At 33.3% G+C, this 23,795-nt stretch overlaps 2 protein-coding genes across 2 annotated transcripts; both read left to right on the top strand.

Annotated features, from left to right (window-relative positions):
- Positions 1 to 582: 582 nt before the first annotated feature.
- Positions 583 to 7,370, top strand: LOC108911314 (uncharacterized MFS-type transporter C09D4.1). Its single transcript, XM_018716218.2, has 7 exons — positions 583 to 857; positions 5,707 to 5,892; positions 5,964 to 6,144; positions 6,201 to 6,415; positions 6,479 to 6,582; positions 6,655 to 6,765; positions 6,827 to 7,370. Exons 1-7 carry the CDS (start codon positions 603 to 605, stop codon positions 7,125 to 7,127), a joined length of 1,353 nt encoding a protein of 450 aa, XP_018571734.2. The 5' UTR covers positions 583 to 602; the 3' UTR covers positions 7,128 to 7,370.
- A 4,692-nt stretch (positions 7,371 to 12,062) lies between these two features.
- LOC108911317 (uncharacterized MFS-type transporter C09D4.1-like) lies at positions 12,063 to 21,394 on the top strand. Its single transcript, XM_018716222.1, has 7 exons — positions 12,063 to 12,404; positions 17,219 to 17,404; positions 17,463 to 17,643; positions 17,711 to 17,922; positions 19,644 to 19,747; positions 19,801 to 19,911; positions 21,062 to 21,394. Exons 1-7 carry the CDS (start codon positions 12,129 to 12,131, stop codon positions 21,366 to 21,368), a joined length of 1,377 nt encoding a protein of 458 aa, XP_018571738.1. The 5' UTR covers positions 12,063 to 12,128; the 3' UTR covers positions 21,369 to 21,394.
- The last annotated feature ends 2,401 nt before the right edge of the window (positions 21,395 to 23,795 follow it).

Here is a 23,795-nt window from a genome sequence, read left to right as displayed (position 1 = left end):
AATCCACTCCTGGAGTTTGGTGCAAATTTCCCGACTCGCCCTGTAGATATGTATCTGCAATCTTTATGATTGTGGTAGAGAAGTAAATTATCATATTATTCAGATTACTTTGCATTATGTTATTTTTTGTATCATATATTTTTATATTGCTTGACTGAAAATATTTGCGAGAATTAATTATAATACCACCGACTGGGGCAACTGTTCAAATTTTTCTTGGATACGTGGTCCTTCGTGATTATAAGAATTTCTATTTGCAGGACATTTATATTTGACAGATTAATCCTGACCAAATATTAATTAATCAAAATATTTAAGTTTATACCTAACGAGGTTTAGTTTCTAAGTTCCATATTTACTAATTTTATTATATTTAAACAAGGACCTGACACGAAATTTATTAGGAAAATGTATTTCTGCGCGACATTCTGCAATCATCGAATGTACATGGCTTTATCTTTGCTCAGATTAGTAAGATTAATTCAGTGGCTAAGACGAAAATGAGAAAATTATCAGATTCCCGTACATATAAATACAAGATCGAAGTGAAATAATTGATAGCTACCGTCGCAATGGGCAAGATGGAAGAGACCCATTTGCCTATGCTGAAGAATGGCCAAATCGAAGAAAACGTTCTCCCTATAGTAAGGGCGTTAAAAAAGAGATGGTTCATTTTGATTATGTACATTATATACGCTACCATCAGCACTTTTCAGTGGGTTGAATATTCAATAATTACCAATATAGTGATGCGGTATTACAATGTTAGTGCTAGTGCCGTGGAATGGACTGCAGTGGTGTTCATGGTCATGTGGCCCATACTGGTGTTCCCAGCTTCATTTGTTATCGACAAAATGGTATTTGTTGTTATAGTAAAGATGAAAAATATCGGGAACATTTTTCGCAATACGACATTATATATTATTATATGTATAAGACTTATAGCTCTTTTTACCGGTTAAATACTAATGATTTTTAAAAGTATTTGCAAAATAGGTTTATTTTTAGGATTAGCGCTAACGACACGTATATCGGCGACAGAAATAGTAGCTAGATGAAGTTAAAAATAATTTTAATTTTCTGTTAAAAGTTGGTTTATCTACTATTTGCTTTTAAAACAACAGCTACAGGCAATTTTTTTATATCACAATATTTTAAAAAGTTCGCTTTGACATTTAAAAATACTGCCAGAATTGTTTTAAAAAAATCTAGTTTTTTAAAGGGGCGCGGATGAATTTGTAATTTTTGGGAAATACTCAAATCCCTAAATAAAGCAACCACTTTATTTTTAGGATTGGTGCAAAATATTAAATTTTTAGTTTATAAAATCAAATTCCAATTATTTTACCACATTTTAGTATATACAGAGTGTCCCGTTCATGTTTCAAAAAAAACTTGTGTGCAAGTTCCCCATGGGAAAATAATATGGGTAGTTCATGTGTGTTGAAGTTGTTACTGTTAATTCTCTTTAAATCGGCTAAAGATAAAAATATCAAAATTTGTACACGAGTAAACATCAACTGTGCGTTAAGAATAATGTGCAAACGGTTTCTATCTGAAAAGCAGTGTCGCCGATATGGGGTATAATCGAAGAGAAAATATATTAAAAGTCAAAATTTATTACATTTCTAAACGGTTCTGTAACCTCTAAAGGACACTACAAAAAAAAAGGTATATCTACTTGTCGAAATTCGGTAGCATGTACCATTTTCGAGAAAAATACATTTTTTTTGCTCACATAAAGCGACACAAGTAGATTAACAAAATATTAAATTGAAAGAGGACCTTACCATTTTGTGAGCTAAAGACATTTAGCTAGTAACAATATTTGCATTTAAGACTATAATTTTAATTTCTTACGTATCACATGAAACAGTTAAATTGTAAAATATTTTATTAACTAAAAAAAAAAAAATTAAAATTTAAGTTTCAGTTTGTTGTAAACCAACATTTAAAAAAGTAAATCAAAATAAACAGATTATGGTAATTAATTATCTATTATTAACTAATTTTAGATTTTGTAAACTACTACACTACCATTACCAAAATAAACAATTGTTGAATGGACTGAATTGTTGATGGACATGAATGCTTAGAAACAGAAAAATATTAGGAAACAAACGCGAAGACATACAGAACAAAACAGCTGCACAATTAAATAAATATGCAAACTCGAAATACTACAGTAGATACTGAAATTGTCTCCCATTTCCTTCTGTGCAACTTCATTTTTCTCGAAAATGGTACATGCTACCGAATTTCGACAAGTATACCTTTTTTTTTGTAGCATACTTTGGAGTTTACAGAACCGTTTAGAAATGTAATAAATTTTGACTTTTAACATATTTTTTCTTCGATTGTACCTCTCCAATTACATGTATCGGAGACACTGCTTTTCAAAAACAAACTATGTCTATGTTTACTTATATACAAATTTTGACTTTTTTATCTTTATCTTATCGATTTAAAGATAATTATGGAAAACCATTTGGAAAGTAACAACTTCAACACACTGTATCTCGAAAATAGGGCGTCTAAGAAAAAAACTTTTTTCCATGAGGAACATGCACACACGTTTTTTTGAAACATGAACGGGACACCCTGTATATTTACAACTACTTTTTATACTTAAATTTAAAATATTTTCTTGCAAATTTAACGTACTTCTTTTAGTTTCTAAGAAACACCAGTAGAAACGTTAAGTAGATCACTCTATATATGAAAAACTTTTTGCAATTATAATGAATGAGACTGTAACTGATTGAAAATTAACACTTCAATTTTCAATTAGATAAAAGTATAATGACTGATTTATCTGATTATTCTTGGTATCTGGAAGTGAATCTTCTATACATGATGAAAGTAATTCTTAGCTAAGGTACCTATATTCTGTATTATTAATCATCTGAAATAACTATCTACAGACTTTTTTACTTAGCAAAGCAAAATATTTTATTAAAATATTGGATTTTACACCCACAATTCTTAATTCTTTTTATTTTACACTATTGACATTTAGATTGTGTGAAATATATTCAGAAACGTTAATCTCGCAACAGCTAAATCCGTAGATTAATTTTTTCGCGGATGGACTATACAATCAAAACAAAACAATTTTTATCTGACTGATCGGGGATTTTTTACAAAGCTTTCCCATCTTTTCTGGTACAATCTATTTTTTTAATTTTGTCGATTCCAGATCAATAAACAAAGCAGAGCTAATTATCATACAGACAGATTATTAAAAAGATTAACTTCATTGAAGCATGCAAGAAATTTATATTTTAATAAAACTACTGAGTATCAAAATTAATACACGTTAGAAACAGGCCTTAATTTCCATGATGATATTTCTCGCGAACAGCTAGTCTGACTTTTGACGAGCCTTCTATTTAATTGTAGATTTATTTCATAGTTACCATTATAAGATAGTTTTACTGATACTTCAGTTTTTGGAATATACAGGGTGAAAGAGCGCGCGTCAGCTATAATAATAAATGTCTACTTGAATCGAACTTGTGGTTCCATATTTTCTGATGAATTTGTTGTGTGATTCACGTTATTTCTGTTATTAATGGAGTTGCGCATTGGCAGTGATATTACCAGATTAAATTCAATTTTTTAATTTTAAAAATAACCGGTGCTATTTAATCTAAGTTTGTGTCACAATTAATAGCAGATATAATGACTTGAATCAAAAAACAAATTGTTGAGAAAAGACAGGACTACAGATTTATTCAAGTAGACATCCTCTACTGTAGCCGGCTGAAAGCTATGTCGATCCTGCTCCAGTCGCCATCTTGAATTGTGGAGCAGAATCGGCACAGCTATTCTACTCACACCTTACAGAGTGTTTCACATTTCGGGGAAGAGTCTTATTTTGCATCCTGCTATGTGGTTGGGCGACTAACATTGTAGGGCTGGTATTGTCAACTAAAAATCCGTAGATCTTGGCGTCACCAATATTAATGATTCGTTTCTCGTGAAAAATTGCTCCAATCACCAGGCGGTGAGAAACAAATTTTTTACATATTTAAAACCAAAAGTCAATTATTTCTATGAAAAAAGTGACCAGTACTCTATTTGCGTGCTCAGAAAAGGTGGACGTATAAAATATTGTCTTAAAATTAACTGTTATTGCGTAAATTGTGCCTAGAATATTATTGAATGTTACAATATCAACATTACACTTAAGTACTGCATTTTATAGTATTTAATAGAACTGTTACATTCAATTCTACCGTATTTTATTTAATTAATTGTATTAATTGAAAATATCGAAAGCATAATTCCAAAAGAAAATGTGAATAGTCAATAAATATGTATTTTTCGAGGTCTGGCGATGACTTTTACAGACTTTTGCTTACACCATTAAAAAAGCATTCCTGTAGCTGCTTTCTAAGTGCCACAATCCATTTGATAATTAAGAATTTTGTGAAGCTGAGCGCAGCAAGGGCACTATGACGTCACAGCGCTCCCCTTTCCTGGCTACCGCTTAGTCGCCCGGGCAGCCGCGTGGATTTCGCTGCCTTTAACGAATGTTTACTTGGTCATTTCTTGGTCGAATCGTTTCAGAAAAAAATCAGCGTATAAAGGAAGTCTTTTACTTTACAACGAGCCCAAGTTTATTACAAAATATTAAATTGAATAGGCAGGCATACCGTTTTTAAGAAAAAAAATTTCTCGGCTCCTATTGGTCGGATCGAGACGATTTTTTTTTAAATGTATGTTTTTTTAACCCTAGTTACGTTTTTTTCTGGTTTTTTGTTAATAACTTTTTTATTTTGCATCTTAAAAATCTGAAATTTACACATACGCCTGATAATGTAATTACCTTTCTATCTTTTTTCCCCGAATTTCGATATCTTGATCTCTTTTTATTTAATACTGAAAATTTTGCACATTTTTTTTTTCACCGCGAATTTTTAAATGTAAAAAAAATTGAGTATCCTTGTAGCAAAATTCCTCAGGAACAAAATTGATAAGTATACCTCATGTCGATTAGAGGCTTATTTTCGGAGATATAAGAGAAAAACTGAAAAAGAAGTAATTATTATTTTTTTCTTTTGTTATAAACAATATGACGCTCGACCTCTACAAATACACAAATTTAGGCTTTTAATCTGTGAATTTTTTACTTAATTTTAAGCCCATAAAATTCGACGTGTCCTCGATTTTTGAAAAAAAATCTAATTCGCCCGGACTATTATTAAAGTTTTAAATTTATATTCTACTTACTACTTATATAATGTTTTTTTTAAATAATACCACGATTTTTAGGATTTATAGTATTCATGATAAGAAATGTAATCGTTATATTATTAATAGGAAACTTTTTAAAGCTTAAGTATAGGTATTAACGATTTTCTTATCTAGATGAATCTCATAGTTGACGTCGTTGATTTTCTTTTTTTATGTTTGAAAAATATATTTGAATTTGTCACGAAAGTGTGTGCTTAAGGATTTGAAATAGTACTCATGTGTCTAAAGCATTTGTAAACAATGACTTATAAATCGTTTTTTAATTCCTTATATCTGTTATTTTTAAACACGAAATTGGAAAGGAATTTTTAATTTTTCTTTCATTCCTATTTATAGGTATACCTATTAATACTAATTCGCAGAATAGATCAAATATTTTTATTGGAATTTTTAAGTTTAAATAGTATTGTGGAAATTAAAATATAAAATTATGTCCCTTTGCAGGGGTTAAGGGTAGCAGCGCTGATAGGATGTCTAGCAACTGCCATAGGCGCTGGAGTCAAGGTTTTTTCTGTTGGGCAAAATTTATTTTACGTCGTTATGATTGGCCAAACGGTTATTGCAGTATCACAAATTTTTATTCTCAGCTTGCCTCCAAAAATAGCTGTCACTTGGTTCAAGGCAAATGAGGTGAGTAATTAATAATACTAGATTTTATAAATAATGGAAACATTAGTAAAGTTTTATGCAATAACTCGTAGGTGTCTACAGTTTGCTCTTTGGGAATTTTTGGGATGCAATTCGGTAGTGCTCTGGGATTTCTGCTTCCTCCAATGATTGTTAGAAATCACGAAAATGTTGACGACATTGGCACAGACTTGTACAAGATGTGTTGGGGTTTGACAGCTGTTATAACTCCAGTGGCTTTCCTAGTCTTTTTCTGTAAGTTGCAAAGAAATAACGTGATGAACAACGTCAGGTTTCATTTTGGATTTTAGTTTTCCAAGAGAGGCCCAAATATTCTCCAAGTCAAACTCAGATTGAGAAAAGGGACAATAAAGAGGAAGTTACGTTGTCAGTATTTTTTTCCTCACTCAGAACTTTGATAAAAAATAAATCTTTCCTCATCCACACGACATCGTACGGTTTCTGTTATGGAGTATTTTCCGCCGTTGGGACTTTACTTAATCAATTCATCCTGAACTATTTTGAGGTACCGTAAAATATATCGATTACTAGTTTAAAAACACTTTTGTATGTATTATAATTTTTTTAGGGAGCCGAAAAGGATGCTGGAAGGATGGGTCTAGTAATGATAATAATAGGAATAGCGGGATCTATCCTGACAGGATTTATTTTGGATAAAACTCACAAATTTAAGTAAGCTAATTGTATTCATTTGCCTAGCCACCATATATTTAATGTTTGAGTTAACTATTTTCTTTATTTCAGGGAAAGTTGCTTCGTTATATTTTTACTGTGCGCCATCAGTTCTGGAGGTCTGTTATTTTCACTTGAACTGAGATCAAAATGGCTGGTTTATCTGGCTATAAGTGTTTTTGGGTAAGTACAGTGTTTCAATACAAGAATCCTTAATGCAATGAACCTATTCTTTGTCACTCAGATTTTTTCTGAATGCGTACATGCCCGCTGGGATAGAATTTGCCACAGAATTAACCTTCCCAAGTGCCGAAAGCACCGTTGCTGGTATCTTACTGGCCACCTCTCAGATTTTGGCTGTGATGTTCACTCTGACCTTGAGTGCAATCAACAAGACCTTTGGAACATTTTGGGCGTTGTCGGTTCAAACTTTTATCTTATTAGTGGGGACGATTTTAACCGGTTTTACCCCGAATATACTCAGAAGACAAGAGGCGTTCAAGAAGAACGTGCAGTTTGAAAAAGTGCCACAGGACAGGCAATAGAAGGATAAAGTATAGTGTATGTAATGGTTTGTAAATATTTACTAAGACTGTAGGTGTGTGTAACTTCTATGATTTTATACAATTTAAGATAACTTTCCGATGGTTTATTACTACGTTCTCAGGAAAATAAACATTTAAATATTAATGTTATGTTAAGCAAAAATAAATTATAGCCCAATATATTATCTCTAAAAAAGTACAACTACATTGTAGTAGATAAAACGTTTCGTTAATAAAATTGTATTTTAAATGATGTTATATAATTATGTAAATATTTTTATAAACAAATTAAAAAATATGTATAATATTGTTTTAGTTTTACCATTAAGACAGTGTATATTAATATAAAATTAACGCAAAGTGGAAATTAATTAGAAATTATATTGATCTTTTGCCCAGAGGTGTTGTTTTGTAACATTTTTGTGATATACCGGAGTTTTTATAGAAAGCAACCTCAATGCAAAGATCTACACATGTTTATGATAACTTTAATTACAAACAATATTAGATGGCCCAATTTTGTTCAGGTTTTGGACATGTACAATAATGAAATAACCTCATTATACAGTAAATACATTTTTTAATGACATTTTGTTGATGATTACTGATTGATTCACACAACATATCTACATATTTCTCAGATTTATGTATATCTAATATGAATTTAAGTAAATTGAAAAGTGACCAATATAATACTGACATTAAGAAAAATAAAATATATCCAAATTTCTTTTTTTTTTCATGTTTCAGCTCATTTTGATGTCGATGATAAATGGTTTAATAAAACCTTTTGTCTAGGGTTTTGAATTAAAAGCTAGATTTATGAAACTCGTCTCCTCTGCATACCCTGGCAATGCAAAAAATGCTACAACCTACAACTAGAAAATATTAATTACATCACTGAAAGGAATTGTTGCATTGAAATATAATGTATTAGGTCATTCGTTTACAAATTTGTGTATTTCATCTTCATTGAATACTTTTCATTTCTTGGTATGGTATTCTAGATTGACACTCCTTATAAGAGATTAACTAAAATCGCTGTCTTTCTCAGCTCTCAATAAAGCCTTCACTATGGAATATTCTAACTAAAGACCTAAAGACTAGACGGTTTTATATGGTTTGCTGATTTTTTGTGAACATATGAAAGAATTTTCCGTCTTTAAATATGTATATACAGGGTGATTAAAAAAATCGCTGACAGACTTCTAGTGTAAGTAATACATGAAAAATTAAGACGAAAAGTCTCAATAAACATAGGGTCGCAAATGCCTCCTTAATGAGATACAGGGCGTCAAAGTTTCCGTAAAATTAAAGCGTAAAAATTACAAAAAGCTCATAATCTAGTTTACTTAACTCAATTGTACACATTGGCATTAGTGACGGGCGATGTTTAATTTTATTTTGAATAGCACCAGCCTACTATGCGAAACTAAAATAAATGAAAATAAAATTGGATTTACAAATTTTCTACAAAGGTGTTTCTCTTAAAAATGGTTGCTTTAATTAAAATTTTGCAAGGGACCAATTCGATAGACAATTGAACACGTTACACGAAAATAGTGCCCTTTTGACAAAATTAGCAGTGGCGCAGAAAATATTTTTAAAAAAGTGTCACGTTGACCCCGTCTCTACGACACTACTGCTCATAAAATTTTGAGCAGTACATCAAACATTGGTCTTAAGGTGCTAACTACGCATAGCAAATTTGAAATAGAAATGTTCAGGCATTTTGGAATTATTGCAGACAATGTTTAATTTTACAGAAACTTTGACGCCCTGTATCTCGTTAAGGAGGCATTTGCGACTCTATGTTTATTAAAACGTTTCGTCTTAATTTTTTTATGTATTATCTACCCTAGAAGTCTGCCAGCGGTTTTTTGAATCACCCTGTATACTGGGTGGTCCAGTTCAATCAAATTTATTAATTGTTGTCAAACGGCTAAAGATATTTCAATGAAATTTTGTAGACGTTAACTAATATCGAGAGAGCACTTCAAAGTGGTCTCTGTAAAGCAATTGAGCAAATACAACAAAAAAACAAATTTATCTGTCAAATTAATTAGTAACTGTATCACATTTAGTTAGATCTATTTAGTAATTTGATTTGTAATTATTGTTATTGTTATAGTTACTATTACTGTTATCTTGAAAAATGCTTTTTAGTAACGAAGAATACGCAGATATTCATTTTTGTTGCGGATTTTGTGATGGAAATGCGGAAGCGGCAGTTCGTGAATATCGAAGACGTTATCCAAATAGAAGAATTCCAGATGGCCGTGTCTTCATTGGAACACATCAAAAGTTTCGTAACTTTGGCATGCGTGTTAATAATGGACATAACAGAAATGTGGCAATAACAATCGGAATAGTATTTTTCGTACTTTTGATGACAATCCGAGGCTCAGTTCTCGCAGGGCAGGGCAGCAACTACAAATATCTAAGTCTCAAATATTGCGGACATGAACACAGGCATGCATATCACCTACAGTCCGTTCAGGATTTATATCTTGGGGACGCTGAAATGTGAATGAGGTCTTGCCAGTGGCTTTTAAATTCGACGGAAGAAAATCCTGACTTTTTGCACAAAATTCTGTGGACGGATGAATCCTCATTCAGTAGAGTGGAATAACGAATTGCCACCATATCCACGTTTGGGTGCACGAAAATCCTCGAGAAATTTGGCCACGATAATTTCAAAATAATTTTCTGTAAATCTTTGGTTGGAAGTTTCGGATAATAATCTTTGTGATCCACATTTTCTACTCCCAAGGTTAAACTCAGAACTATTTCTTACTAATAACCTGCAGTACGGGTATATCCAGGATATACCCGTTAACTTAAGACATGAAAGTTATATAGAAGGATATAACTGGATGGAGCCCCCCCCCCCGCATTTTGGAATAGCTGTAAGAGAATGACCAAATACTAATTGATTGAGGATTGACATGAATCATGACGTGGTTAATGGTATTGGACCAGTGGCCTGGCCACCCAGGTCACCGGATCTTAATCCACTAAAATTTTACATTTGGAGAAATGTAAAAGACAAAGTTTACGCTATTCCACTGTTAACAAGAGATGATTAAGTTTTGAGGATTCAGCAAGCCTGCAATGATATGCGGCGAAATTCAAATGAAGTAGCTGCTGCAATAAATCCATTAGTTACACGATATCAAAAATGTATTACATTTCAAGCAAGCTTTAACATACATTTATACTTTATTTTGTTGTTGCTGTTGTTGTTTTTTTTATTTTTTGACTCGAAAACGCTGAGTCGTACAGAAAAATCGAAAGAGAGCTTTTTTCTTTCAAATTGAACGAAGAATCCACAACTAATTTTTATTTTATAAAAAAGCAGTGGCGTATCAATTTCTTGTTTAGAAATTTTCAGTAACGCGCTAGTACGGGACGCCACTGGCAAAACTAAAAATAATGTTTTTCATTGCAAATCGTCCTCTCTCGATGGTAGTTAACGTCTACAAAATTTCATTGAAATATATTTAGCCGTTTGACAACAATGAATAAATTTGATTTTTTGAAACCAATCTTATACACCTTGTATATCCTCAACGAAGCATTTTTCGAATATAGTTTTTATATCAAACTCATATTATTTTTTGAATCTCTATCGGTCCCTGAAGTATCGGCATCGGAAACTGGACCACCTTGTATAAATATAAATAATATGTAAATCCCAATCCGTCATAAATTAAATTTATTGAGAATTTGCAAGATTTCTAAATTATTCATATACTTTTACCGTTTCAAACGACAATTTTCGTTCATACTATAAGAAATAAAATTTATTTTTTACTAGATTATTATTAACTAATTCTATAACAGGTAATTTTAGTTACATTAGTAAACTATAAAGATATACCTAGCAGCTTTAGTTTTTGGAACGGTTAGGTATATATCATGTTAATAAGCAGTCATATTAATTTCGAGTATCTTTTTTGTAATCCATTTTTTTATCAGAAAGAAAGAAGATTCATTATACCTGTGCTTGAAAATCAATTAGAAATTTCATGAAGCATCAATTTATATTATTGCTAATTCATACAATATTGTGTACAAATAAAAAGTATTTTTTAATTCTATATGTCATGAAAAAATAATAAATGCTAATTTTTACATTTTTTTTAACAATATGAATGTTAAGCTATAAAAACTACAAAGTTTATAATATGTATGGTTATTTATTTGAACAAGCTGAGTCTTCTAACATTTTAAAACATTAGGCTTTAAAGTGGAAATAGCAAAACAAACACTGTTAATTTAGCGTTTGTCTACATAATGTCATACCACGGAACAAACTCATAACATGAAATGGAAAAGTAACCTAGAAACTAGAAAATTAATAATTCGCGTCTGCCTTACAATTCGCCAAGCTGGAGAGCAGTCTCATTATAATACGCTTAAATATGTTCAGTTTATTCTAGATGCAATGTAAAAATATTTTGCGGTCATTTTGCAATAAGACAAGTATTCGGCGTCTTGTAAAACGCCTACAACTTTCAGTCAAATTGTGAAAAAATTATATTCATATTACAATTTGCATAGTCATTTATACAACGACTAGGCATTTTCTAAAAAGACTGAATTTGCAATTAGCCTGCGACATAGGTATATATTTTTAATCTGTTTAATATACACTTTTGGTATTATAGAAAAGTTATTAAAATTATAGGCAAATAAAATTGTAAATAACAAAATTATCACTTGTATGAAATAATTTGTTAATTAAATAATATAAATACATTAACTCCTACTATATAAGTTCACCAGCACGCGTCTTAGTTATTTATATCTTGTGCCGTGATTACTGTGGTCTTTCTAACAACAATTTAATGCCTGTGCCCATTGTTCTTATATTATCTTGATTTTCTGTAAACATAGCTGCAATGTAATGAATCAGTGGTGAATTTTACGTTAATTCAGTGAGGATCAGCTTAAAAACTTAGTGGTGGTTATAAACAAGAAATTTGTTGCTTAGACATGGGAACTGTGAAAATGGTACCAGCAGAAAGCAATGATCTGATAGAAAAGCAGTCTGTACCAGTTAAGGCGTACAAGAGAAGATGGGTGATTCTGGTAATTTTTATTTTGTATTCGGCCGCTAATTCCTTCCAGTGGATGGAGTATTCTATTATAACTAGCATCGTTAAAAGGTATTATAACGTCAGTTCCCTAGCGGTAGACTGGACCTCTATCATTTATATGGCCATTTATCCAATTATTGTGGTTCCTGTGTCTTACGTGATAGACAAAAAGGTAATGTGTTTCAATGGTTCATTAAGATTATAGTTAGTGTTAAGGTCAGTACTATACGTACCGATTTAAGTTTAATTAACCAGGTGCTTACAGATATATTTCATTAGTTAATGTACTCAAAATATTAGTCTTTATTTGACACGATATGTTGTAACAGAGTTGAATAAACTAGTTGAAAATTCAAATAAACTTTAATTTTCAATCTTTCATTTCACGGACTGTAATGGTGTTAGGCACAGTATAACAAATTATAAAAAAAGCTAAACAAAATTGTTACTCGTAAATTTATTTCAACAATTTTTCGCATAGATATTGGAGACTGTTACTGGTAACGGACTGGAATTTCATTTCAATGTGGTAGACAGAATATGAATTATTAATAGTATATTAAACAACAAGATTTGAAAACGACTCTTTGCACACGAGCGAGACATATTGGTGGACCGAGCCGAAGGCGAGGTCCACAAGTCGAGGGAGTGTGCAAAGAGGTTTTCAAACGAGTTTTTTACGATACTTTTTATACGACTGCAAACAGAGACCACAAAAATCGAATTTTAATTTAAATCGTTTTTATTACTAAAATTGCCAACGCATTAACAAAATAAATTAAATACAATTTTTAATTTAACTCGTTTTTATTAAGAAAATTGCTAACGCATTAACAAAAGAAACTAATATTAAATATTTATGGTAACATTTGAACATTCCTTCAAGGTTACGCTGGGAAAAGCAGTATTATTGTGCACCTTGTTTTCGGTAATAGAGAATATTTTTGGTGTAGTGTTTCTAGTGCAGTTTTTCAGCGTGCGGTCGTTGTTTTCTTGTTGTACTCCAGTAGACGATCGTTGTTCTGGTTCTGTGGCAGCAGAAGACACTGAAGACTCTATCCTTTTCGAAACTTCCATTTTATTTCTCAAACAGTCATCAACGTAGCCTTCGGCAACTGTACTGGATTTCCATACTCCATGGCGTTTGAGGGCAAGCAGATTTGAGCCAGAATTGATTAAAATTGTGGCCGATGAACGCCGAAAACAATGTCCCGTGTAACTTTCTGGATTCTCTAGCATCAAAAACTTGGCGATTTCCCTAGTCATGTTTCCAATTTTGTTGATGCCAACGTTTTGGCCTGAACATTTTCCGTTTTGATAGTTTAAAAAAAACCTGCCTGTGTTCAGATTAGGAGGACGAAGAGCACAGTACTTTTTTAAGATAGTGTAAAGGTTTCCTGTAATTGTAAAACACCTTGGTACCTTTGTTTTTGTATTCTTCAGTTTAATCAGCATAGCACTGATGAAATCTTTGGTGTCTTCTATTTTGAGATAACATAATTCCTCCCTTCGATATGCCCCAGATAGACCAACTGCCACCACCGCCTTGATAAGTAAATATTTGTCGTCTGATGCTTTCGTCAAAAACCGGCAAAAATCATCTTCTGTGAGGATTTGGGACTTCTTTGGGATGGGACGTAGTTTTCGGATTTTCGTTTGATTAGCGCTTGCAACTTTTTATAGCTTCCAAGATCTATGTTGTGATTGGCACTTAACGTTGACTTGAGCATCGAAAAAATCGTCCACAACGTCGAAGATTTATATTTCTTAGATAGCTCTTCAAAATACACCATTACTGCGTTTTCTGAGAAAGTTTGGACATTTTTGGCTAATCGCTAGTCCATAAATCGGCTTAACTCAGCTTCATACCTGCTTCTGGATTTTGTGGGCAGCAGTTTCGAACATATTTCGCTTGTAAAATCTGTTCTGTAAAATCTCTACAGAATCACACATTTTCACTCCCAAACCAGAGAACACTATACCAACGAGAAGCGACCTAATTGGCGGCTCCTTTGATGTTTTGTGGTCACGCTAGAGTCGACCGATTTGACGGAAACACAATCGTTTACACTGAGAGAAGTTACACTTTTGAATAGATGTACACTGAACGAACTGCATCAGTATCAAACATTGTTCATATAATACAAGGATAACTCTGGTAAAATGTAGACAAATTAGGTATAATATATATAAAAAAATAAAACAAGATGTTTTACAACTAATATTTTTATTAAACAGATATAACATTTTTTTGCAATATTTGAAATAGTTCTTTAAAAATAGGTACCTGCCAATGCAATAACTTCTTTGGGACAATCTTCCACAATTTTGGCATTTAGCTCTTCTTGCCCATTTCTAAGTTGAGGAAACTGTATAGATATTCCGTTTGGCAATAAGATTATTCTTATATTTCCTTTACCAACATATTTGGTTTCGAAATGGTGTTCCTATAAGCCTATATACATCCACAATCTTAGACAATAAATCGAATCTATTGCAAGTTTCTATCCACACTGCAAACAAAAATAAAAATTCTGCTAAAGATATTCTTATGCAATACCATATTACAAGAAAACATACCACATTATTTTAAAAATCAAAATTTTATTTACAGTTTACAGGTAGGTTCTTAAAATAATAATAATTATAATAATTACCTTTCTAATCCTTACGTAATCTCCTTCACCAGTTTTGGACAAACAATCGCTAAAAGCACAATAATAACCATACATTTTGCAGATTTCAAGTTGATTCTAAATGGAAACGAAATACAATAGAAATAAATCCACTATCAATTAACATTATACAACACAACTGTCCACCGCCAAAAAACTATTTACTAATTAAGTACCTACTCGTTTCTTCTATTTATATTTGGCGGCTCTGACAGCTACTGACAACTGACAACTGACAACAACACAACCCAATTCGCGCATGCGCATACGAAAACTGTTAACGCAGAAAGCCTTGCTGTCGCTTCTCGTTGGTATAGTGTTCTCTGCCCAAACTTCGGGAATTCAACAATTTTTGAAGTATCTAATCAACAAAATAAAGAAGCCGTGACGGTTGCTATGAAACTCAGCCAACTTGAAACATTGCATAATTTGGGTGACAACATCAAACAAAAATCACAATCTGGAGACGCTTGTGCGAAGATGACATAACCGTGTGCAAAATGTTTAGCACACGGCGTGTGCAAAATACCGTTTTCAGAGCGTGTTTTCCGTGCGCAAAACCCCCTTTTGCAAGGCAGTTGTATAAAAAGTTATATTTATTACTGTACTTAAGATGCTTGAGGAAATCAGTATCCCGTTGAGGTTACAAGTTAAAGTGGAATATGCTGAATTTGACAGTAATGTCTCATTCATGCTCGAAAGGTACACATCTGTTTGATGGTCTTGGTGAGAGACCGATTAAGTTTATGAAAAATTGAGTCTCATGGAAACTAGAGGAGATCTAGAAGCCAGAAGCAATAATTCACAGCCACACAGAAAAAAAAAAGTTGGGTATACTTTTTATGCGACATATATTTTTTGTAGTAATTTGGTCTCCTGAACACGAATCTGGGGTCAGAATTGGCTCATCACGTCATAATTTTTTCCTAACCTCAAAAAACTTGTGAAAAATAGTGAAAATTGATGAAAATTTACTGGGAAAATTTGGAAAAAAATTTATTTCCACATCAAATAGTACATTTTTATGTAAAAGACTCTGCTGAATTCAAATCCACTGTCAGAATTGAGCTAGAACGTGTGGTTTTTTTTCTAACCTCAAAAAACCGAGCAGGAATCGCTATTTTCAAATTCTGAGCGGATTTTGACCAGATTTTGTATAAAGGGGTTTTTTGGGTCGCTGATTACGAATATGAATTCACATTGTAAAAATTCAAGATGGCTGATCCAATATGGCGGGTGTACTTTTTTGAAATCCACCGATTTCAGTAAAATTTGGCATCATAAGGATTGCTGGTTGATCTCACCTTCATTAATCACACATCTGGAGCCAGATTTTCATAAATCAAGGTAAAATTTGTAGGCAGAGTCATAATTTTAGGCCGAGTAGGCGGCATTTTTTCGGCAAAGTCACATTTTTAGATTGAAGGCATAAGCAGATGCAGTGATGTGCTGTGTGGCAGTAATGTGTCCTTTTCCTTGAACTTTAAAATTATTAAGAAATAAAAGCATCTAAATGCCATAGGAAAACTGCATAGTAGTTAAAAAAATCTGATTGGAAAACCATAAGCCCATGCACGACTAAATAAATGAAAGAATAAAGTAGAAACTTTTTTGTCTTGTCCCATGGAAACAAGCACATCACACTACACATCATTACATGTGTAGAGTCCTTAAGTCATTTTTTTAAGCGAAGTCACATTTTTAGACGGAGTGGAATCTTTTACCTTGATTTATGAAAATCTGGCTCCAGATGTGTGATTAATGAAGGTGAGATCAACCAGCAATCCTTATGATGCCAAATTTTACTGAAATCGGTGGATTTCAAAAAAGTACACCCGCCATATTGGATCAGCCATCTTGAATTTTTACAATGTGAATTCATATTCGTAATCAGCGACCCAAAAAACCCCTTTATACAAAATCTGGTCAAAATCCGCTCAGAATTTGAAAATAGCGATTCCTGCTCGGTTTTTTGAGGTTAGAAAAAAAACCACACGTTCTAGCTCAATTGTGACAGTGGATTTGAATTCAGCAGAGTCTTTTACATAAAAATGTACTATTTGATGTGGAAATAAAGTTTTTTCCAAATTTTCCCAGTAAATTTTCATCGATTTTCACTATTTTTTGAGGTTAGGAAAAAATTGTGACGTGATGGGCCAATTCTGACCCCAGATTCGTGTTCAGGAGGCCAAATTACTACGAAAAATATATGTCGCATAAAAAGTATACCCAACTTTTTTTTTCTGTGTGGCTGTGTTATCAATAGATATAAAAATTAGAGTTAGAAGTTTTAAAAGTTCAAATATTTTAGGGACTGCGGGTAGCTGCTCTTGTAGGAGGTCTAGGTACAGCTCTAGCAGCTGCTGTGAAAGTTTTCTCAATAGGGACAGACTTATTCTATGTGGTTCTGATAGGACAAGCTATTGGATCGGCTGCACAAGTTTTCATATTGTGTTTGCCAGCAAAAATCGCTGCGGTGTGGTTCAAACCAAGCGAGGTAAAAACTCCTTCCAACAATCACATCGTTATTACTACAATTATTATTATAATTTTAGGCCTCAACGACATGTTCCATAGCCGTCTTTGGAACTCAGCTGGGATTTGCCTTAGGATTCGTATTTCCAACATCTATAGTAAAGAACCATGAAGAATTATCACTGATAGCTTCCAACTTAAGGCAGTTATGTTGGAGCTTGACTCTCTACATGATTCCTGTTGCCACAGCTATTATATTTTGTAAGAGAAACAACTTTTTCTGTGTTCTTTATGAAACATAGACGAATGTGTAATAATGTTGTTTTAGATTTTCCTCGACGTCCTCCTCTGCCTCCAAGTGTCCCACAAGCGGAGGAACGAAAAAAACAACCGCCTACGTTCAATGAATTTTTGAATTTATTTTTAAAGCTCTTGAAGAAGTATGGGTTTATTACCCATATGGTGGCATACGGAATTAATATAGGAGTTTTTGCAGCCGTTGGAACTTTCTTAAATCAGTTCATTCTACAATACTTCCCGGTAAAATTAATGTCGATTGCTAAGCTCAAATAGTCATAGTGACAAAGAAAATAATCAATACAATTACTTCAAAATAATGATTTTTCTGTCAATGTATAATGTGGAAGGTTTTGAATTGTGTTAAAATATTATCAACTTCTTATTATAGTGAACTTAGACCAACTAACCATGTTCTGATAAAGAAATACAGGGTGTTAAAAAAAGAGTGTAAAATATTTAAGGAGGTAATAGTATGAACCAAAATAAGTAGAAAAGTCTCAATAAACATGGGTCCGCAAAGTAACGGTTGCGGAGATATGGAATGTTTTATGTTTTTTATTTGGAAAAACGTTGTGTATTTTCTTATAATAGTTGGTTGTTGTTTAGTGAAATAAACAGTACGTATTTGACAGTTGTTCTCAGTGCACAAGTTTTCTTTCGCTATGGCCGGTTACTCTAACGCAGAATTAACAGACATGCATTTCATGTATGGTCGTGCTAATGGAAACGCCACCGAAGCGCGACGTTTTTATGTTGACGCTTATCCAAATCGCCAGATTCCTTCACAACGCATGTTTGGAAGAATTCACCAAAGATTGCATGATACCGGTTCCTTGAGCAAACAGTGCCATTTATCCGGAAGACCAAGGTCGGTATCCACTCCTAGAGCAGAAGAAGAAATTCTAGCATTGGTAGAGCAGAATCCAGGTACGAGTGTGCGGAGAATATCAGCCGAGGTAGGAATTAGTGGTCCTCTTGTTTGGAGAATCCTTCACAAGCAACTGCTTTATCCATACCATGTTCAACGAGTACAGGCCTTAAATCCTATAAATGATCATCAAGCACGTTTGGTGTTTTGCCGCTGGTTTCTACGTCATGATGCTGAAGACCCTCGTTTTCTTGCAAACATTCTTTTTACTGATGAGGCCGGGTTCACAAGAAATGGAGTGTTTAATTTTCACAATACGCATATTTGAGCCGACGAAAATCCTCATGCTCTAATAGAATCTGGACATCAGGCACGTTTTTCATTAATCATTTGGATGGGTATTGTAGGTGACAGGTTTCTAGTCCTGTTGTTTTACCAAACCGATTAACAGGCGCTGCTTACCTCAACTTTCTGCAGAACACACTGTATGAGTTTTTGGAAGACATTCCTTTGAATCAGAGGTAACAAATGTGGTTCCAGCATGATGGTGCTCCAGTTCATTTTTCCATGGCCGTTAGAGAGCATTTACACCAAACTTTTCCACATAGATGGGTAGGAAGGGCCGGACCTGTTTTATGGCCTCCAAGATAGCCTGATCTGAACCCTCTAGATTTCTTTGTTTGGGGATATTTGAAGACATTTACTCCTGTAAATAGACTGGAAGAGCTGCAGCTACGGATTAATCAAAAGTGTCAAGAAATCCAAACCAAGGAGGGTGTTTTCGAAAGAGTTCGAATATCGTTGAGACGAAGATGTCGTGCCTGCTTGGAAATGGACGGAGGGCACTTTGAACATCTTCTGTAACTTTGTTTTTTGTTTGTTAAAAGCTTCCTTTGTCGGTTTATTCCTAATAAAATAAAATGTTTGAAAAACGAATAGTGGTCCATATCTCCGCAACCGTTACTTGGCGGACCCATGTTTATTAAGACTTTTCTGCTTATTTTGGTTCATACTATTACCTCCTGAAATATTTTACACTCTCTTTTTTAACACCCTGTATAGTAAGACATAATAAAACGTATATTTATTTTAGAAATGCGAAGAAGATGCAGGAAGAATGGGCCTTCTCATGGTCGTCTGTGGGATGATCGGTTCTATCCTGTTTGGGATATACTTGGACAAAACCCACAAATACAAGTAAGGATACGTTTAATACGAAATTTGTTCGAATACTTTTTGCCGCTTTTCAGAGAAACCACCCTCTTTATTTATTATATGTCTGCAGTTAGTGTGGCTGCGTTTATGGTGGCATTGAAACTGAAAAGCAAGATCCTGGCCTATGTCACTGCAGGAACTGTAGGGTAAGAAAAAATATACTGTTAGTAGTTCCCACTTACCATTCTGACAGCTTTCACATCTAAATAAGATGACTCTGACTCATCAGTGGCAAAAAGGTACATGTGTAACAATTTTTTCATATATTGAGATTATAGTAGTAGTTATTTTTGAGTTTGAAATGCCTCTAGCCTTGCAATTTACTGTTTTGAGCCTCTCATTTTGAATCTCCATCCCATTCCAATACCCTGATCATTACAATCTCATGAGTTGTGTGCCTCTCGATTCAATTTTGGTTGATAATAGAGAACTTGTATTTGTATCCAATGCTTATTGTTATCGTGATTGTCCAGATGTCCAGCCACATTGTCTTGTAAGGAAAACCGTTGCTCTGTCTTCTATTTTTGATGAGTGTTCCCAGGTTAGTACTTGGGCGAATTATTTCAGTATCTCTTATCGTAATTATTGACCTATTCTTTAGTATTACTTATAGCAGTTTGTAGAAGTATGAAGTAGATAATATCTTTCCACGATCTTAGATATTCTCATCTACTTTTATCTTTCTAATTAGAGTTCTTAGCTATGGCAGTTACCAGTTTTTCGTTTTCTTTTCTGAACAGTAGATAGCCACACTCTTGTTAGGTTTTCACACTTGCTCAATGTGTGGGTCGTAAGCTAATTTTCCTCTCTGGTAGAACTTACCTATATTCCGTTAGGTGATGTTACTCGAGCCTGTAATATCCATTTAGTACCTATACTAGTCGTTTTCTCCACGTTCTGTTGTCAATTACTTCTTGAAGAAGAATTTCGTGGCTTGCCTATATCTAGGGTTCCTTGTCATCAATTTTGGGATTTATCTTTTACCTATTCCTCCATGAGGAATAACATAAATAATATAACGTAGCTAGTCATGTCGTAAGAAGGTTTGATCTCTTGTTGGGTTGTAGATGAGTTTCCATGCTTCGGTTTATTCATCAGCTATCTCTGTTACATATTTCTCTTTATTCCTACAATTACTCTACTTTGTCCTTTTCATTTTCATTGTTTTACTTGATCTTGCTGATTTTTTTAAACAATTGTGAAAGCAAAGCTATTGCCAAGTGACAGGCAGTTGGATATAAACGTATTTTATAAAAAAATGTGTAAACATAATTAAATTTTACATTTTCTCGACAGATTTTTCACGAACGCTTACATGCCGGTAGGATTCGAGTTTGCTGTTGAGCTGACATTTCCATCTGACGAGAGCACAACAACGGGATTGCTGAACGCAATGACGCAAGCCTTGGGAGTTGTCCTTACGCTGGTTTTGGGCAAGCTAAATCAACATTTTGGACCTCTGTGGGCTTTGGGCAGTCAAGCGGCGATCTTGCTGGTGGGAGCTTTCCTAACACAGGCAGTGCCGAATGAGAAGAATCGGCAGATAGCCTTTGAGACGAATGAGAGTAGGAAACAACGAGGTTCAGTTACTCACAATGTATAACCTGCTTTCACTTTGGAATAAATTAGTTTTTAACAAAATTAATTGTTTATATTGATACATGCACCTACCTAGAGTTGTTATTTTAACTAGAAAGTATTACATTCCGAAACGATAAGACAATAAAAAATGGTATACTTGGGAAAAAGTTGCAAAATGTACTGTAAAATCTGTTTAAAAACTGACACTTCAAATTATGTATGAAAATATACAGATCGTGGGTTTTAATGTTTGTTAAGAGATGAAAAGAGAAGTTGAAGAGAGATAAGATTTATAGATACTTATATATCTTAAAAACGATAAGAAATGCATGCACAAAGTTGCGCAACGACAAACGATCTTGAATAACAACTTTGTAACTTTTAAAAACAATAAATTTTCCGTATATTGACATCTTGCAACTAGTGGTAAACGTTTTAACGGTTGCTGGTTTTCTTTTTCAGTTTCATTTAGAGTTTTTAGCTGAAATTAAGTTAATTTTCTTTTCTTTATTAAAATTTCAATGTTTCCAAAGTATTTATCACCGTATAATACAGGGTGTTCTACAAGCTCTAGGATAGGAACTTTGACAGATTGTAGATGGGCTAATTTAAAATATTTTTTCTTATATGAACCATAGACCTTATATAGGTCCGAACAAAGGTCGGATTCGTTTTTGTTTAGAAGTTACAAGCATTTAAATAAAATATAATTTCACATTTCAATCAAGTAGACTGATAAAAATGACGGTTGCTATAACAATAATTATTATTTCTGTCAGTTTGTTTATTCATTTGACACTTAGTATTAAAGCAGAGATACCAACGAGAAGCGACATAATTAGAGGCTTCATTGATGTTTTGTGGTCACACTAAAGTTGACCGATTTGAAGGATACACAATCGTTTACACTGAGAGAAATTATACTTTTGAATAGATGTACACTGAACGAACTGCACCAGTATCAAACATTGTTCATATAATACATGGATAAATTTGACAAAATGTAGACAAATTATAACATCATCGCAATGGTTTTCATAGCATTGTGTTATATATAATTGTAAGCATCTACTTAAGCTCTTACTTGTGGTATGCCTATACAGTGCCCAGAATTGGTAATAAATATATTGAAATATTAGAGGCTAAGGGAAACAGAAAGTCCATTAAACAGTAAATTGTAGATAATTCAGTGGTATATAGAGTTATTCCTTTGGCGTTATTTAAAATGTTATCGAAATAAAAATTCTCCTAAAGATATTCTCTTATTTTAAAAATCAGAATACTTTTTTTTATTTGCATTTTACAGGTAGGTACTTAAGATAATAATAATGATAATAATAATAATTACCTTTCGTAATCCTTAGGAAATCCAAAAAAAGGTATTGGATGAACAACCGAGAAAAGCGCAATAATAATCAGACATTCACTGATTTCAAGTTGATTCTAAATGAAAAAGAAATACAATACAAATAAATCTACTATCAATGGGAACGCCAGACAAGCAGCCCGAGAATACCGACGATACCCCATGGACCCAAATGGACATAAACTTGTCTTTAGTGCATCATTTCGTAGACTTCGAGAAGAAGGTAACCTAGCTCCAAAAAAGGTCATTCGTCCTACTGAAGTGAACGTACAAAATGAAGAAGATATAATAGATGCTGTCATTGCCAACACTTCATTCATTAGTGTTCGGCGTATAGCAAGTAATCTTCATTTATCACCGAATTTTGTATGGCGTGTATTGAACAGAGAAATGTTACATCCATTTCATCGTCAAAATGTGCAAGCGTTACATTTTTTTTTCTATATTCAAATGTTCATGTATATATTTATTAAGACGTGAATCTGCGGTCAGAATTAATGGTTCTTTTTCTAACCTCAAAAAACGGGTCAATTAAGGTCAGATATCACGAATTTTCAAACGATAACAGATTCGCTCCAAATTTGGTATACGGAGATTTTCTGGGTCGCTGATCACGGATCCTAGATCAATTTTGCAAAATTCAAGATGGCGGATCCAAGATAGCCGACCAAATTTTAACAGAACAGACCAAATAACAGAATCGCAGCAAATTTGGTATACGGGTGTTTTCGGAGTCGCTGACTACGGATCCGAGGTCAATTTTACAAAACTCAAGATGGCGGATCCAAAACGGTCGACCAAATTTTCAAATAATAACAAAATCGCAGCAAATTTGGTATACGGGGGTTTTCGGGGTCGCTGATTACGTATTCGAGGTCAGAATTGCGAAATTCATTTTGTAATATTTTGCTTTATAGCCTGAGCATCCAATCATGTGTTAACCTATTTTTTTCCGTCATATCTTGTTCTTTTTTCTGTAAACGATCTATTCGCGGGTTGAATTTTGTAAATCTAATCTTTGATTCGTGATCAGTGACCTCGAAAACCCCCGTATACTAAATTTGGCGCAAATGTGTTATTTTT

The sequence above is a fragment of the Anoplophora glabripennis genome, unplaced genomic scaffold (genome assembly GCF_000390285.2).
Source record: "Anoplophora glabripennis isolate ALB-LARVAE unplaced genomic scaffold, Agla_2.0 scaffold519, whole genome shotgun sequence".
Taxonomy (NCBI): Eukaryota; Metazoa; Arthropoda; class Insecta; order Coleoptera; family Cerambycidae; genus Anoplophora; species Anoplophora glabripennis.
This window is presented reverse-complemented; position numbering and strand designations above follow the sequence as displayed.

Bases quoted from the DNA above. Each gene is read 5' to 3' on its own strand.
- LOC108911314 (XM_018716218.2), top strand. From the start codon at position 603: ATGCTGAAGAATGGCCAAATCGAAGAAAACGTTCTCCCTATAGTAAGG. The intron at 858-5,706 runs GTATTTGTTGTT...GTCCCTTTGCAG, and splicing joins CATTTGTTATCGACAAAATG to GGGTTAAGGGTAGCAGCGCT. The intron at 6,145-6,200 runs GTAAGTTGCAAA...TTTGGATTTTAG, and splicing joins GGCTTTCCTAGTCTTTTTCT to TTTTCCAAGAGAGGCCCAAA.
- LOC108911317 (XM_018716222.1), top strand. From the start codon at position 12,129: ATGGGAACTGTGAAAATGGTACCAGCAGAAAGCAATGATCTGATAGAA. The intron at 17,644-17,710 runs GTAAGAGAAACA...ATGTTGTTTTAG, and splicing joins TGCCACAGCTATTATATTTT to ATTTTCCTCGACGTCCTCCT. The intron at 19,912-21,061 runs GTAAGAAAAAAT...TTTTCTCGACAG, and splicing joins GTCACTGCAGGAACTGTAGG to ATTTTTCACGAACGCTTACA.